Source organism: Typopeltis vanoorti, chromosome 6 (genome assembly GCF_054136105.1).
Source record: "Typopeltis vanoorti isolate ZY-2024b chromosome 6, IOZ_Tvanoo_1.0, whole genome shotgun sequence".
Lineage (NCBI taxonomy): Eukaryota > Metazoa > Arthropoda > Arachnida > Uropygi > Thelyphonidae > Typopeltis > Typopeltis vanoorti.
The window spans coordinates 65449833-65468614 of NC_143554.1; the positions used below are offsets into that span (position 1 = coordinate 65449833).

The 18782-nt window shown below is 35.3% G+C and overlaps 1 protein-coding gene across 1 annotated transcript in view; it reads left to right on the forward strand.

Annotated features, from left to right (window-relative positions):
• Nucleotides 1–18782, forward strand: part of LOC150105503 (adenylate cyclase type 1-like) — a 280605-nt gene that overhangs the window by 188330 nt on the left and 73493 nt on the right. Inside the window, exon 15 of the mRNA XM_090393976.1 lies at nt 15940–16060. Coding sequence (XP_090250102.1) covers nt 15940–16060 — 121 coding nt within the window. The remainder of the gene's footprint in view (nt 1–15939; nt 16061–18782) is intronic.

Genomic DNA, 18782 nt, shown 5'->3' on the forward strand with positions numbered 1-18782 from the left:
TCATGATAAGTTGGTTCAGTTGGCACAGATGGAGTTGGATAATAAAATAGTGCATTAAATTGGAAATTGGCTGAAGTTATGTATATGGAAGCAATATCTCAGAAGAGGAAAGTTCACTAGTGGTGAGTCCCATGGGTCTATTTTGGGGAAGTTGCTATTTAACTTTTATATTAATGATGTTGGGAAATGTATGAATAGGGATATGCAAAGTTAAGTACTTTGAGGAGCGAAACAGATGTGGCTTTACAAGAGGACTTGATTGAGGGAATGAACATGCAGTTAGGGTTACCAGTTCACCTGCCAAAAGTGTAAGATTTTAAAATTTGAGAAGTACAGATGGGATGCAGAATATACACTTTGTGGGGATATCTTGGGGAAGGTGGAGGAAATAAGAGATCTTGGAATAATGGCAGATTAGAACCTAAAATTTAGTGGACAAATTGTGGGGAGACAGATAAAATTGTGAGGACTGTACAATGGATTTTGGCACTGATGTGTGGAAGTAAGGAGGGTTATGGTTTCTGTTCTCTAAGGCCTTGATTAGGCTATATATGGACTACTGTGTGCAAGTTTGGTCACCCAGTTTTCAACAGGATGAATAGATATTGGAAAAGTTCCAGAGGCAATTGACTAAGGTCGTTCATGTTTTCGGAATGTTGAGTATGAAGAAAAGTTGAGAAAATGCAATTTCCAGAGTCTAGCCAATGGGGTGGGGGAGGAATACGAAACAGACATAGAATTTAGTAAGGGATTATCATCAAATTAATGTAGAAGAGTTTTCATAGAGTGTGTGTGTGGGGGGGGGAACAAGAGGTCATCCCTGAATGTTGTAGAAGGAGGGTGTGAGCAGGGAAGTGAGAAATGGTTTTTTTTTTGCGTGGAGAGTGATTGGAATGCATTACCTGGTAAGTGTGTAGATTGTGAATGCATTTAAGATACAGTTAGATGAGCTGTGTGTGTGTGTGTGTGTGTATGTGTGTGCGTGCATGACCGGATGGACCTCCCAAAAGCAGTCTTTTGAGTTCATATAGGTCTGATGACAATAATAATAAAATATGTATTTTATTATTATATTAAAATGATTAAAAATAACATAAGGATAAAGAATATATATCAAACACTCAGAAATTAAGTTTTGAAAAAGATGGTTTTCCATTAGCAACTATAAGTTAATCTTAGAAATTGCTCGCTAACTGCATACATAAATAATAAAGATATATAAATGGTAATAAGATGCCTATGTAGCCTTATTTCAGTGTTTCTGGTTCCATGATGCTGAACTGCTATTATGTTCGATTCTGGTCATTAACTAGAAAGTTTTATTCTAGGCTCCCCCCCCCTTTTTTTTTTTTTTTTTTTCCCAGCCAGTTCTTCTGGAATTAATTGATCACTGGCACAAGCAAGTAGTTTATCTCCTGCAAATTCTGCTCTATAAACCCAGAGCTTAGAAAAAATCACCATGGAGCTCATTGTTTCAAACATTAAAATGCACTGAAATAATAATAATGATGATGATGATGATAATAATAATAATAAATTTATTATTATTATTATTATCTCAAGACCCCATTGAGTCAAAAACTCATCTAGGAGGTCCTTTTGCCATAGACACAGCTCATCATACCACACCTTAAACACACTCAAATTCTCTGCAGACACCACCTCTCCCAGGCAAGGCATTTCAATCATTCACAACTCTGCATGCAAAAAACCTGCTTCTCACACCTTCCAGGCATGACCTCTGATTCTCCTCTGATCTCCCACCATTTTCTGTAAAACTTCTCCAACATTGATCCTATAACAATCCCTTACTAACTTGTGTGTCTCTATCATATCACCCCTCCCTCTTCTTCCTATCCACCAGACTCTGTAAATTGCATCTTCTCAACTCAACCTTTCCTCATATTTGCCATTCCAGAGATCATTAACTGCCTTAGTCGCCTCTGGACCCTATCCAACATCTCCTCATCCTTTTGAAGACCAGGTGACCAAATCTGTGCATAGTAGTCCATGTGTGGCCTAATTGAAGCCCTATACAATGGAACAAGATTCTCCTCACTTCTACAAGTCAGTGTCCTCTGCATCATTCCCAGAATTCTTTGTGTTGTCCTTGAAATTTTGGCAATGTGTCCCCTAAATTTCAGATCCTTATCCACTATCATCTCAAGATCTCTTATTTCTTCCACCTCCAACAATATATCCCCACCAAGCATAAATTCTACATCCCATCTTTGTTTCCCAAAATTTGAAACCTTTAATTTTGCAACATTGAACTCACATCTATTATTATTATTGCACTCTCCATGGAGTCGACAGACTCATTAACACTCCCTGCATTATGATGATTTCAGATAATGCATTCCATTCACTGAGAATTCTAGATCTACTCCCTCACAATCCTCTTCTCAACACCTTGCATAACTTCCAGTGATGGTCTCTGTTTTTTCCCCTCTAACCTTATACTCTTTTTATAACCCCATCTGGATTAATCCAATAAAATCCTCTCACTAACTTAAATGTCCCTATCATATCACCTCTTTTCCTCCTCTGTTCACCAAACTCTGCCATCCACATTTCTTTAATCTCTCTCTCTATCTCTCTCTATATATATATATATATATATATATAGCCAGCACTCCCAAGTCCTGATATTGTCTTAGTTACTTGTCTCTGGAGCCTCTCTAATGTTTTCACATCGTATTGAAACCAGGTGACCAAATTTAAGCACAATAGTCGAAGTGTGTCTGACCAGTGCTTTATACAGTGGCACAACACTTCCTTTTCCTACATGTTAGAGCACTTCTTATCATGGCAGCACTACGATGTGCAGCCTTCGCAACACTTGAAATACGCCCTCTAAACTTGTCTACCGTCACCCCTCATTCCCAAAACTCGAATCCCATCCACTTCCTGTGGTATGGTACCATCAATATAGTACACAACCTTATATTTCTGCACTCCAAAATGCCACACCTTGCACTTATTGATATTAAAACTACAACCCACTCCTTTATCCAAGTCAAAAGTCTATTCAAATCTTCCTGAAGGGAATTAGCATCAGCAGTGCAACTTATAATTCTCCCCAACTTTGCATCATCAACAAACAACTGAAGATCCTCATTCAGTCCACATGATATATCATTTACAAACAAGTTAAACAGTAGGGCCCAAGAATCAAACTCTGAGATATGCCACTAATTACCCTCCTTTTTGAGACAGTGCTCCATCATATACAACTTGCTGGTATCTTTCAAAGAGCCAATCTCCGTATAAGCTGCAGAGAATGGGAATACTATCAATTTCCATTCTCTGCGGCTTGTACACGAACTTATCATGTGGTAATCTATCAAACATTAACCATAACAATAACCAATCAGTGCCATGGATTTCTGGGTGCTATTGTCTCAGCGTACACCCTGCTTTGCCTTCTTGGTGGTTTGAAACCACTCGAACGCTAAGAATTTGACCTGCTGCACCATCTCTGTGTCTGTTCAAAGGGCCCAAAGGTGTCTATATTCCTCACTACACACCCAGGCTATTAACATGTATGGGATGCAATGTTTAAGCATCGAAAGTGAACTCATCATGTATATATCATTAGTATATTGTGTTTAATTTTAGGAATTGCATATAGCCAAGAAACAATATACTAATGCTTCATTGTTAACAGGAGTACATGCAAAAATATAATATCAGTGATACTGCTATTTCCGTGGATGTGCACCTCATACCTGGAATATATGCCCCTGCTATTGATATAGAAGAGGATGTTGACTTCTCATCAATTTACCTCAATATTCCATAATGCACTACTTATCTCCTTTCAAATGTGTATATTGCAAGGCATTAATGGAATTGTCACTATTCGGATCAGTTTTTCAACATTTATCGAATTCTCATTAGTGCAACTAGGCTCATGGAGATACAGACAGTAAATCGATGCATGTCATATACAAGTAGCAAAATGGTGTATTCTCATTTTTAATATAATGAGACTATTTGTAGAAGCATTTTCTATCAAAATACTTGCATTAATTTACTTGACAAGAAATTACATCCTTTTAATTCTTTATTAAAGCTTAAAGATGCCAAGAAATTATATTCTTGGTTTCATCCTTTATCCAAGCATAAGCAAATAAAGTTTGCACATTAAGTCACTTCACAACTGAGCTACTTGTATATAGAGGCTAACAACTTCACATCGATTGACTTAGTATCCCATAATGCATAGCGTTATACATGTCCATATGTCCATAAGGATATATGCATTGTATTATGGGATGATAAGCCAATTGATTTGAAGTAGCCCAGTTGTGAAGTGATTTCACGTGCAAACTTTGTTTGCTTATGCTTGGATAAAGGATGAAACCAAGAATATAGTTTTTTTAGCATCTTTAATTTATAGTATAACGAAGTGAAAAAACTTTTAACATCTATCTGTACTTCAGAGTATTTTAGTAATAAGGTTATTACTAAAATACAACACCTTTTGTCTACTTGTATATGGAAATATGACGTCTGCATTATTTCAACCTTGGTATCACTTCTGGGTTCTGGCTCTCCCACTGACAGTAGCTTGCTTCCAGGGGAATAGAGAGGTTTTGCTTGGTGGCTGATTTTTGCGTGTCAGTGAGTGGAGCCACCACTGAGTTTCCTTTCCTCAAGCAGGGCCGGCCATCTTGGGGGTGCGATGGGTGCAATGCACCCGGGCCCACGATTGAGTGGGCACGGTCGGTACACATTTGTGGAGACTTATTTTTTTATTTTATTTTATTTTTTTCTTCTTCTAATTTTGCTTATAACTAAAGGGATTTCATCGACAGGATTTTAGGGCTCCCGGTAGTAATAATATCTCTGTGTTTCTCTATTATATTAGGGTTTTTGCTTAACCCTTTTGATGCGTTTATGCAGTGTATAAAAATTAACAAACATGATTTCGTTTTTACTCTAAAATGCCTGATTCATCATTAGTTTTTTTCTAATCTGTTACACATTTATATCATTTGGCTCGTTATCGAAACTGTTGAAAAAATATTTATTATATTCTTTATATATGGTTAGTCTAGAGCAGGGGTGGACAACCCTTAACATGCCTGCCAAACGTGGCATGCCAATGACTTTTTTCCGGAACACAACCCAGGGCTCATCTTAAAAAATAATTAAATAAAAAAATACATTTCAAAGGAGCCTGTGTAGCTCAGTGGATGTGGCATTTGCATACCACAGCGCTTGACCGCATGAAGGAAGACTTGGTTTTGAGTCTAGTCAGCGACTAGACGAAATTTTTCCAAGTCTTTTTTCGAGATCATGCCAGAGATCGACTAACTCAGTTCCCGAGTTAGTCGATCTCAGACATGGGCAAGCAGGTTCTTTCTCCCGGAAACTCGGGTTTTTCATCCCTTAAACTCAAGAAAATCGACTGTAGAACCCACATTATTTCAGACATTAAATACGAGTGTTAGGGACCATGAGATGGTGGCACCTGTAGAGCCGTCTCTCTTCACTGCGTACCTCTTAATTAGTGATAACCTTGGACCAGCTATCGCCTACTCCCTGTATATATGGGAATAAAAAGGCGTTAGCAGATTTTTTTTTTTTTTTTGGGAATACATTTCAAACATCTTCGCTGACACATATTTTAACTTATTATAATACAATTTTATTAAGTACAGCTATACCAAATAAAAATGCAATAATTAATTAAACTCTACCAACTGTTTCATAATAATAACTAATAAGAAAATTAGAAACAAACATCCTATTTCCAAGCCATCGATATATCTCTGCGATATACTGATGTCCAAGTTTTGTCCAGTTCAGTTGTTGCATTATTTGTCAGGAATCTGGACGGGGTATGACTCCTTTACCATCATTTGATATATCTTTTCATGTTTTGTATCCATTTTCTAAAGTGGATTTAGATTTTATTAAATCATAAGTCATTAAAATATGGATTGGAAGTATTTATTGTCAATTAATATGTTTAACTTATTAGATCTAAAAACAAATTTCCTTTACATTGATTTTCGGAAACTAAAGTTTTCAGTTTTTTTCGTAAAATCCCCACATATATTGCAATTGCTATTTCCTGCCTAGAGAGCAGTTTCCTTGTGTGCATCCTACCCAAATAGCACCATCTGCTTTCCCATTATTTCGAGCAAAAATTAGCAGTAATTTACAAGACTTGAGATACTTAATGAACAATCCTTCACGAATGACTAATGAACAGACAGCCATGGTACTAGGCCAGTAAAGATATGTGCATGTGATTGGTGCAGTATTAACAAAAGATCGTGCAAATCAATGATAAGAGTCAGCAGACAATTTTTGAATTGAAATGCTAATTGTCTCCAACCAAATTCAATATCTGAAAGTGCCATAACAATATTCACTATATATTTCCTAGCTTTAACACGTTTACAAATTTTAACACTTTCTGTTGATTTTTATTGTTGCTCTGCATTTGGGCTGGGGGGACAGACACACATCTAGTTTTTAGTGTTTGCCAGTGCAGCATATGGTTTTGCTTGCGGCTAAATAGCATAGTTTGGGGAAGGGACATGCGATTCATTAGTTAGTGCCATTTTTATCCCAGCTGTCTCTAATTGCACTATTTGTTGAGAAATATATTACACAGACTGCAAATGTTTGTACCTTATTCAGTAAGGTACAAACGTGTATCATCATACAATAATAATCGTATGATGATACAGGGCCGTGAGTCCCCTTTACGGGGAGGTACAGCACCATCTCAGTCCCCCCAAATTTTATCCGGGCTCCGGAACTGGCATAACTGACGAATCAGACCTATGGCTAGGTCAATATTCCTGACTGTAATCAGTGTGTGTTCACTGGACCGGTTTGCCTGTTTGCGGGATGAGAAACTCCAGGTAAACTGGTGGAAAAACCCTGCTGTCCACACCCAAGACCGGCTAACTTGGCTATGGCTGAGGAAGATCTTTAAGCTCCTCGCCTCGTCGACGGGAATCGAACCTAGGACACTCCTTCCCCAGGCACATGGTTGCAAAGTGCATAGCCACTAGGCTAACTGCATGGACACCTTATTCAGCGATACAATAAAACGACCTGCTTTTACTTGCGTCTGCAGACGTATTGGCTAGTATGGAGAGCGTGTGGTTTGCCACGGGAAGCAAGTCACTATTGCCATGAGGTGAACGTGATTAAACTTTATTTTTCTGTGTGAGGTTACGTGAAACTTTTCAATTTCTTTTTTTTGCAAAGCAAAATCAGGAGTGCGAGTTATACGCGAGGACCAGTTATATTCCAGTAAATACGGTAAGTTATTTTTAAAGCTATGTGAAATGTATTATCAATATTCAGGATTATTAAATGTTGTCTGCACGTGATTAGATCTCAACTACGTTAATTTCAACTCAGTTAATAGTGATAGATAAGGGTGAAACTGATGTACTGAAGTAAACAAATGAAAAAAATAAACACATTCCTTGAGTGTTTCTAAAATTGTAAAAAGTATGTACATATTTAACTTTTTATTTATTCATGGGATAAAAATATTTAATATTATTTACTTATTCGACAGGCAAAGCCTAACCGATAATGTCCATGCCAAGAAAGTATCCCTCTGTGTGTCAAATAAGGAAATCAGCAGAAAAGAAAAAAGAAGAAAAGCAAAATCTCAAAAAGTCACAAGTAGATTTATTTTCATGGCTACAAAATAAATCTGACAACGAAATTGCTACAACTTCAGCAGTTGTGATTCAAACTTCAACTGAAGAAGAAAACTCCAAACAAGCTACACAACATTTTCAATGAAAATGTAGAAACTATGGGATTCGTCGAAAAAGATGCGTCTGATTATACAAACGTTTTGGATACAGCAAATAACGATGAAAACAATAATAACGATGGTGATCAAGTGAATATAAATGATCCAGGTTTGTGGCCAAATATTATAACTGATAAATTTAGATTATTTTGTGTTAAAACCGGACCTAAACAACATCATCAAGACTCATTCATTAAGAATGTTGAAGGCAGATCATTTTCTACATTGTACTATTTAAAAAAAAATGCCAAATGGTGAAACTCAGCTTCGCAGCTGGTTAGTTTACTCAAAAGCTCAAGACTCAGTGTTTTGCTTTTGTTGTGTATTATTTTCCAAAAGAAGAGGAAAAGATCAATCAACATGATTTATATATGATTTTAATAAATGGAGAAAACTGTCATCTGTAATTCGAGATCATGAGCTTTCTGTTGGTCACTTTAATTCTTTTATTGTTTGGCAAGAATTATTAAAAAGGCTTAATTTATGTTCGACTGTTGACAGAACAAATCAAATTAATATAAATAAAGAAACGGAATGTCTAAAATTACTATTCCAAAGAATTGTAGATGTAATTCTATTTTTAGCAAGTAATAATCTTGTCATTTTGAGGATCCCATGAAACAATAGGAACGCCGAATAATGGAAATTTTTTAAGTTTAATAGAATTATTAAGTAAATATGATTCTGTGCTAATGGATCATGTAAACAGAATTAAAAATACAAAAAAAAAGAATTGTGCATCATTTGGCGCATAGATTTCAAGAAGAAATTATTGCTGCATTAGGTAATGAAGCCCTTAATAAAATTAAAGACGATATAAAAGCAACCATATATTACAGTATCCAAATGGATTGTACTCCTGATATTTCTCACAAAGAACAAACTTCAATAATTATTAGATATGTAAATTTTGTAGACAAAAAATTAATTATAAATGAGTCATTTATAGGATTTATCGAAGTAACTGTGAAGGATTAGCAAATTCGCTTTTAAAAAGAATAGGCGAGCTTGATTTAGATATTATGAATTGCAAAGGGCAAGCATACGATAACGGTAGCAATATGAAGGGAACATATAAAGGCATATAATCTAGAATAATTAGTTTAAACCCTCATGCAATTTATGTACCTTGCTTATCACATTCTTTTAATTTGATAATTTGTGATGCTGCTTCCAGTAGTATATATTGTAAAAAAATTTCGGAATATTTTAACGTTTATACTGCGTATTTTCTCTATCTACAAAAAAGGTGGGAAATTACACAAAAGCATTTAAATGTTACGCTTAAACCATTATGTGATACTCGATGGGAAGCCAAAGTAGACGCAGTCAAAGCAGTGTATACACAGTTTGAACAAACTTATGTCTTATATTATTATTTGACACCTCCAGGGAGTTCAAGGACTCATCAAGGGAGGGTACCAGGTCTACAACTCCGTCTCCACCATTCAATCACAATGGACCACAACTACACCAACGCCATCTACCGCCTACCACCACTGGTATTTCCACAGACAATCACAAACATCCATGTCCACGGCGGGATTTGAACCCGCAGCCCTTTGGCTGGAGAGCGGATACGCTATCCACTCGGCCAACCAGGCCGACAGAGTAGTCTTAGAAGAATTTATTGGTGCAATTAATGATAACACAGCAGTATCCGAAGTTAAAAGTCTACTAGATTCGTTACAAGAAATGCCATTTATTTTAAGCTTATCAGTGTGGTTTACAATATTGTCAAAAATTAATAGTATCAACAAACTATTTCAAGCAAAAACAATTGTTCTTGACTCTGCTTTTAATTTAGTGAATAAAATTAAAAATGAAATCCAAAATTTAAGATCAAAATTTAACACATTTTTAGACGACGCAAAAATGATATCACAAAACTTGAATATTTCCGAAGACTTCCCTGAAAAAAGAATTCGAAAAAGAAAAAGATTATTTTTCGAACTAGCAGAAGATGAAGTTTTACTCAACCCAGTAGAGGAATTTAGATGTCACTTTTTCAACGTTGTGATTGATACTGTTATTGTACAAATAGATAAGAGATTTAAAAATATACCCAATGTTATTTCTTATTTTAAATTAATCACTGATATAAAAACATTTGAAAAAAATGAAATAGAAAACTGCTCAAGGGATTTTGTAAAATATTATAGTAAAGATGTAAATGAAGACTTAATCCAGGAAATTGATTTGTTACGAGAATTGATCTTGGACCAAAAAAAATGTAAGTAACGCGCAAGACATATTGCAATATATATTAAATAATAGTTATAATGAACTATTTCCAAATGTGCTAACTGTATTGAAAATTTTCTTTACGTTACCAGTTACTATAGCAAGTGCAGAGCGTTCTTTTAGCAAATTAAAATTGAAAAAGGATTATCTTTGGTCAAGTATGTGCGAAGAACGCTTAAATGCACTTGCTATATTAAGCATCGAAAAGAAAATTGCAATTTTTTGGAAATGATTAATGACATAGCAAAAGAAAAATCGCATATTTAAATAAATACATATTAAGCAATATACGTGTTAGTAAAACTAGGCCCCTATATAGTAAACCTATTTATTTTTTTATGTGCTTAAATTAATTTTTTTATTACTTTAAACAATAATTAATTGTAAATAGTTTTTGTGCACTAGTCGGTGAGCCAGGTTAATTTTGTTTGTGTTAAATATTTAATTATTTAATACTTTTGTTTTGTGTTCAGTAAACGTTATGTTAACCTGTTATATTTCTAATGTGTTTTTTTATTTTGTTTTCCTGTGACAAAATCATTTGCAGGTAAGAGGTTTTACAATACGTTCATTTCGAATACTTTAATTTTTACCTTTGAAAAATATTTTAGGGCCCCAAAAGGTTTCTTGCACCCGGGCCCCTTTATAGAGAAGGCTGGCCCTGTCCTCAAGTGATTCAAGTCAGGAGTAATGAGTTTAGAAGTGATCCTTTAGGGTCACTCAATGAGATTAAGAGGAATGTTGTAGATCACTTAGCATTGTTGGAGAGGTATTCCTACATTCTAGCATACCTCAATAAAGGTCGAAACCGGTCTGGGTAGTGGTCCTTGCTGTAATGTAATGCATAGCACCAGTGGTGGCTTGTACGTAAGCACTGCGACACTGCATCACCCCCAAGGAAAAAGTTAAATTTTGTCTGTTTATAAATAATAACAATGCTTACAACATTATATAAATGCAATACAACATGTTAAAGTCTACAGCTTATGTTTTGACATTGATTGAATAGTTAATAATTGGAATTGTTCGATTAACGCTTTAGATTATGAAACAAATGCACTGCGATCTAATGCTGATATTCCTTTGCGCTTGTTATTGCACGTTACGTCATTAGATACACTGCTGCTTGGGCAGTGTATTATAAGCTTGCGCGCATTATTTCTGTGAGATATGAAATGTTTATTATTGGTTTTATTTTGTTAAAATAACATATAATTAGTTATTTATTATAGATACAAGGCTGAATTATGACAAGTGTCACTGTTGAAAATATGAAAAGGATTATATTTTTTCAATTATTGTTATACGAAACAAATGCACTGCGATCTAATGCTGATATTCGTTTGCACTTGTCATTGCTATTGATACGAAACTGATTATTGGTGTTTGTTCGTGGTGAGGATGAAATATCTTTAATAAAGCAATTTTTTAATATGTAAATTTATTTATTGATAAATTCGTTACTAATTAAGAATTTTTTTTATTTATTTTATTTTATTATATGCAGCACCCCCACTTAAAATTTTCACCGGCTGCCACTACATAGTACTATACATGTCTGTATATATATGTGCATTGCATCATGGGATACTAAGGCAACTGATGTAAAATCATTAGCCTCTATATAGCAGTCTAGTTGAAGTGACTTCATGTGCAAATTCTGTTTGCTTATGCTTGGATAAAGGATGAAACCAAGAATATAATTTCTTGGCATCTTTAATCTATATTATAACTAAGTGAAAAAACTTTCAATCTTTACTCAAGCATTGAGGAGTCTTTCACCCTTTACTTTTTAATCGTTCATGCACAAAATTATTCTTTGCTGTTACTTGGGTAAAGGGATTAAGACGAGAATATAATTTCTTGTCAAGTATAGATTACTTTCTGGTGGAAAAAAAAAAAAATCATAATTCTTCTCACCATGGTATATATATATATATATATGGATACACTGAATACTCAAGAATATCCAAGTAACAAAATATGATATATCATTTTGTTACTTGCATCTGGAAAATGTCTTCTGCATTGAATTTTACCTACCTTACAGGATCTCCATGGGTATAGCTTACACTGATAAAACAGGTACAGTTGAAACTGGTCTAAGTAGTAATCCTTCCTACAGTGCATAGCAACATACCCATCTGAAAGTTGCTGTGCAGTGCATTATAGGATATTGAGGTGTCTGATGTAATGCCAACAGCTTCTCTACATATAAGTAGCCAAGTCGTGAAGAGACTTAACATACAAACTTTTGTTTTCTCATGCTTGGGTAAATGATTAAAACCAGAATAAAATTTGTCAAGTAGGAATGGTTACTTTCAAAAATTATTGATGTCAAAATACTTGCATTAATTTTAATTGTATTTAATTATTAATGATTTTTAATTATTTGTTTTCTGAAAATGAAGATTTCTTCTTTGTCATTTAAATATTTTTCATAGCATTCATTAACTATACATCCCATTTTGAAATGGCAGTATTTTATACCAAAAAGATTATCCATAAATTTTAGTGCCTTTTATTTTTTTGTGATTATTCTACAAGCATTGATGCACCATTAAAACTCATGCATAACCATTACTTTAGTACAGTTGAATGCATTTTTATGGAAAGGCATAAAAATGAGTGATCATGTTGTGAATTCTTCTATATCAAGTTTGAATATTGTAGCTAGTGAACAGCAGCTGAAACAAAAGATATTTTCAGTGCAATCATTATCTTTGCCATACAGTGTTTGATGAATGCTGAATACTGACATAATTTTTTAGGGAATCGTAATTGTCGTAGTTTTTTTTTTACAATGACAGTCTTTGAACAGCAACTGACTAAATAAACAGATGTTATATAAATCATAAGAATATTATTCAAAACTACCTATGAGATAAATCTTTCATCATATGTTAAACTTTCATACTTTTTTTTTTTTTAGAGAATCTGGTAGCCAAAATATTTTTATCTCATGAGCAATATGTTGGATAAGTCTAGCCCATAAAATTAGAATAATGAAAAATGGAATCTAGAAAAATATCCCATATGCTTCAGGAGCAACAACATAGTATGATTGTGCTTATATTATATTCCTTAATGATACGAACTAAGGAATATTATACCTTTTAGAATGTGTAATATGAAATTGGCCATTAGTATTCACTGGCACAATGATCTTGGAGCTCTGCTCCACGACATTAGCCCTTATTGAGATTTGGAGAAATTTTTTTATTGGGCATATTTATTCATATTAATTCAAAAAAGAATATACAGAAAATGTGAAGACGCCATCAGTGATACCCAATTCGGCTTTAGAAATGGCTTGGGAACAAGAGAGGCTCTTTTCTGTTCTCAGATCTTATTTCAAAAATGTATTGACCAAAACAAGGTAATATTCATTTGCTTCATCGACTTCGAGAAAGCATTTGACAAAGTCCAACATGCTAAAATGATTGTACTATTAAAAAGAATTGGATTAGATGGTAAAGACATCAGGATCATTGAAAACTTATATTGGAACCAAAAGGCATCTGTTCAAGTTGATGACATTATTACAGACTCCATTAACATCAAACGAGGAGTAAGGCAAGGATGTGTGCTGTCACCTCTTCTTTTTAACATCTACTCAGAAGCCATATTTCAAAAAGTCTTGGAAGGGATTAGTGTAAATGGTGAAATCATCAGTAACATCTGATATGCCGATGATACAGCTCTTCTGGCTGACAATATTCAGGATCTTCAAAATCTTTTCGAGCTAATAAATGCAGAGAGTGAAAAAATGGGATTAAAAATAAATATCACCAAAACTAAATTCATGGTCATAAGTAAGAAACCAATTCTTAATTTAGCACTTTCTTTAAATAGGAAACAAATAGAAAGAGTGGCAAAGTTTAAATATCTCGGATGCTGGTTAAATGAAGATTGCAACAGAAATGGAAATAAAAGTTAGAATTGAAATGGCAAGAAAAAAAAGTTTCTCTTGATGAAATCAACACTGTGTAACCGCAGTTTAAACTTAGAGCTTAGAGTACGCATGGTTAAATGCTATGTATGGTCTGTACTGCTGTATGGTGCAGAAACTTGGACCTTGAAGACAACATCAATAAAAAGACTTGAAGCCTTTGAGATGTGGTTATACAGACGAATGTTAAAAATCCCATGGACAGCAAAAACGTCCAATCAGGAAGTACTGAAACAAATGGGGAAATCACGTGAACTTTTAGATACCATAAAAAGAAGGAAAACTGCATATCTTGGTCACTTACTTCGTAATGAAAAATATAAGATACTTCAATTGATTATAAAAGGGAAGATAAATGGAAGAAGAGGACAAGGAAGACGAAGAAAATCTTGGCTGGCAGATATCAGACAGTGGACTGGTATGAACTCTGAGAGACTGCTCAGAATAGCTGAGAATCGCTCAAAATTTGCCAAGGTGGTCGCTGACCTCCGATGGGAGATGGCACTCAAAGAAGAAGGGCATATTTACGACTCTCCCTGCACTGTGCATTGGGAAAGAAAAGGGAAGCTAAATTCTGGAAAAATATAAATTTCAGTAATAATTTGTTGAATGACTAGATATTGAGCATTTTTTTTTCTGTTCTTTCCCGAAGGAAAGTCTGAGAATAATTTCTCTAGTTATTATTATTCAGGCCTCCATGGAGTCAAAAGTATCAATGCGGGAGGTCCTTCCTAGGAAACACAAAATCTCTCATACCACTCCTTAAACTCATTGACTGTTCTCGCTCTCACCACTCTATCAGCCAATGCATTCCACAGTTCAACTATCCTCCATGCAAAGAAACCACTCCTCACCCTCTTGCTCACAGCTTCTTTTTGTAACTTCCAGGGATAATCCCCTTGTCATCACTCCTTCCTGCTGTTCAACCAAGTGAAAGAACTCCCCAGTGTCAACCCTGTAGCCACCTTTCAACAGTTTAAAAGTCTCAATCATATCACCTCTCCTTCTATCTAACAAACTCTGCAGTCCACATTCCCTCAGCTGATTCCAATAACTAACATTGTACAATCCTGAAACCATCTTTGTTATCGGCCTCTGTACCCTTTCCACAGTTAATTTATCCCCTTCAAATCCTGGGAACCAAATCTGAGAACAATAGTCCAAGTGTGGTCTGATCAGGGTCTTTATACAACGGATTGATAACTCTTATGTCTGCAGGTCAGCGTCCTTCTCAGTATTGCAGCAATCCTCTGTGTTATCTTTATCACCTTTGCAATATGTCCCCTGAATTTCATGTTTCTATTAATCATCACCTCCCTAGATCTCTTGTCTCCCTCTACTTCCTCCAGTACAACTCCTCCCATAGAGGATGCAGCGTCCCATCGATGTGTCCCAAACCTCAAGACCTTACATTTTGTTGCATTAAACTGATATCCCCATTCATTTGCCCATCTGTCTAGCTTATTCAAATCCTCTCGCAGGGCTATCATATCTGCACTATTACTATTAATCCTTCCCAGCTTCACATCATCTGCAAACAGCTGAATATCTCCCCCCCCCTGCAGTCCACTGACAATGTCATTGATATATAGGTTAAACATAAGTTCCAGTACTGAGCCCTGTGGGACCCCACTTGTAATTTTGCTTCCTTGAAACTGCCCCACCATACACAACTCTCTGATACCTATCGGACAGTCAATCCTGAATCCAGTTGACCAACCTGACATCTAAACCCATGTGCTGCAACTTAAATATCAGCTTATCATGTGGCACCCTGTCAAATGCCTTTGCTAAAATCCAAGAAAATGGCAGTATATGCCTTTCCCTCATCTACTGCTCTTGTAACTTTATTATAAAAGGGATAAGTTCATAAACTTATCCCACAAATCTTGCTTATATGTGGATTTCTCAGTTTTGTATATTCCTTGCATTTCAGAGCTGTAGTTCCTCTTCACATCATTGGAGTAGTTGCTATTGGGAATTTTCTACTTGCAATTTTAATCCATGGTCGTCAGATGGAATGGATAGCTCGTCTTGATTTCTTATGGAAGATTCAGGTAAGTGCTGATTTTAATTAGAGGCTGTATTCATTTATTTTTAATTTTCAAAGAAATGATGATGCATATCTTGTTCTCCAGTAAAATTCTTTTGGGAAAAAGTCTTCTTGGAAGTCATATTATTATTATCTCATAACCTCTATGGAGTTAACAGACTCATCATGGGAGGCCCAATCAACCAGCAACATGGCTATGATAATGAGCTTTGAAGTTAATAATAAATTTAGTTTAATCCTTTATCCAAGTGTGAGCAAACAAAGTTTGCACCTGAAAGTATCTTTAGGACTAGGGTAAGGTGGTACAACACCGGGCAACTTGTTGCAAAGGAGGAGCAAGCTAACATCACTCCTATCTCAGTATCTCCCATAATGCAAAACACATCTCCTTGCAGATATGTATAATGTTATGTATTAAGGGAAGGGCCACTACCCAGACTAGTTTCGACCTTTATTGAGGTCTCATAGGAAGAGACTGTAGTGTCTGGGTAGTGGCCCTTCCCTTAATGCATAACATTATACATATCTGCAAGGAGATGTGTTTTGCATTATGGGAGATACTGAGATAGGAGTGATGTTAGCCTTGCTCCACCTTTGCAATGAGTTGCCAGGTGTTGTACCTCCTTACCCCAGTCCTGAAGATACTTTCAGGTGCAAACTTTGTTTGCTCACACTTGGATAAAGGATTAAACCAAATTTATTATAGTCTAACCAAGTGAAAAATAAACTTTCAATGAGCTTTGAAGTTATTTACACTATCTGCACTCACAATGCACTCAGGCAATGTATTTCACTCACTAACAACTCTTCACCACATCTCTATATGACTTATAGGGTTGGTTTCTCGTTCTTTACATCCACTCTTTTTTTTATAATTTCTTCTGTATTAATATGATAGACTCCTTTAACTAACTTGAAGATCTCTATCATATCTCATCTTCTTCTCCTATCCACCAACCTCTAATTCACATTCTCTCAAATGCTCTTCATAACCAACACTCCAGACTCCTGGAATCATTTTGGTTATTCATCTTTTCTCTAGTGTTTCCACATCACAATGAAAACTAAGTGACCAAGTCTGAGCACAATATAGTCTATATGTGGTCTGACCAATGCCTTAATTAAATGCACCACCACTACCACCACCTTATCCCTACATGTCAATGTACTTTTTATCATAGCAGCAATACGACGTGCAGTCTTTGCGACACATGTGATATGTCCTTGGAAATCAGTCAGCTACCACTCCATCACTCTAAGATCCTGAATCTCACCATTTTCTGAAGTACAGTCCACCTATACATTATATAGCCTTATATCTCTGTAACCCAAAACGTAACGCCTTGCATTTATCAACATTAAAACCTCCCCCATTCATTTGTCCAAGCTAAAAGGCTATTCAAATCTTCTCATAGAGAATTAACATCAGCACTACTCTTGATAATTCTAGCTAACTTTCCATCATTGGCACACAACTTGCTGGTATCATTCAGAGAACCAATCTCAATCCATTTAACGAATATACTATCTATTCCTATCCTGTGCAGCTTGTACACCAACTTATCATATGGTAATCTATCTCAGCGTTTCCCAAACTTTTCCTACGACGGAACACTTCACAAATCCTGAAATTTTCATGGAACACCTTGGTTATTTTGTAATGTATTAATTAATTGTTAATTTAGCAGTTTTTTATTATTAATTAATAATTAATTAAACATCAGTTAAACATAAAGATCATTAAATTACTTTGTGCTGATATTCATTGATATATCCCATTCTGATCACCAAAAATTTATAATATTATTATAAGTACTTACGAGTGAATGCAGACTTTTTCTCCTGTGTGCTGGTAGTTTTCTCCCTCCTTTTGTACATCCTGGAGATCACTTTGTAGGTTGATGGTGGATGACTCATCACAAACACCTTCAATAAGAGATTTCTTAATACCAAAATTAAACAAAGTCCCTTGTCTCTTATTCATATTAAAATTTAAATCTGCAGGCCTATTACTTTTAAAAAATCACGGCACTATGGTTTCGAAACTTTCACCCTACAATACGAACTTGCGAAGAAAGTATTCAGTATTACTAGATTTGAGAACCGGATACAGAAAAATTTTCTTTATACTTCCTTGCTGATTGGTCACTAACATTTGCAACACAGATGTTATTTCTTTCAGTTTTGAGAACAGAGGTACGCTGCCCATTATTGTAATCAGCTTGCAGGCAATTTTTATGACTGGTCATAAACAGCGGTATTCCCTTTCTCAAATGTTGAAAGGTTTCGATGTGTGAAAATTAAAGATAATTCATGAATACTTCCACATTTAAAAATACACAACTTGGTCACTATCATTTGCTAACAAATGTTATTAGGCATTCTGGGTCTGAGCTTTTTGACATATTCATGAATATTATTCTCCTCAGAATATTTCCACTATAAAATATTTATTTCATGAAAAATGCTGAGAAAACTAAAATGACAAATTCCAGGAGAACTTCTCGTGGAACACTTATTCACCTTCCGCTGAACACTAGTGTTATGCGGAACACAGTTTGGGAAACCTTGATCTATCAAATGTTTTTGCAAAGTCCAAGAATATCACTGTACATGATTTTCCCTTATCCAACACATTTGTCAAACCTTATCATAAAACATAAGCAGATTGCTGAAACAAGACCTGCCCTTCAAAATCCCATGCTGACCATCATAGAGAATCCTGT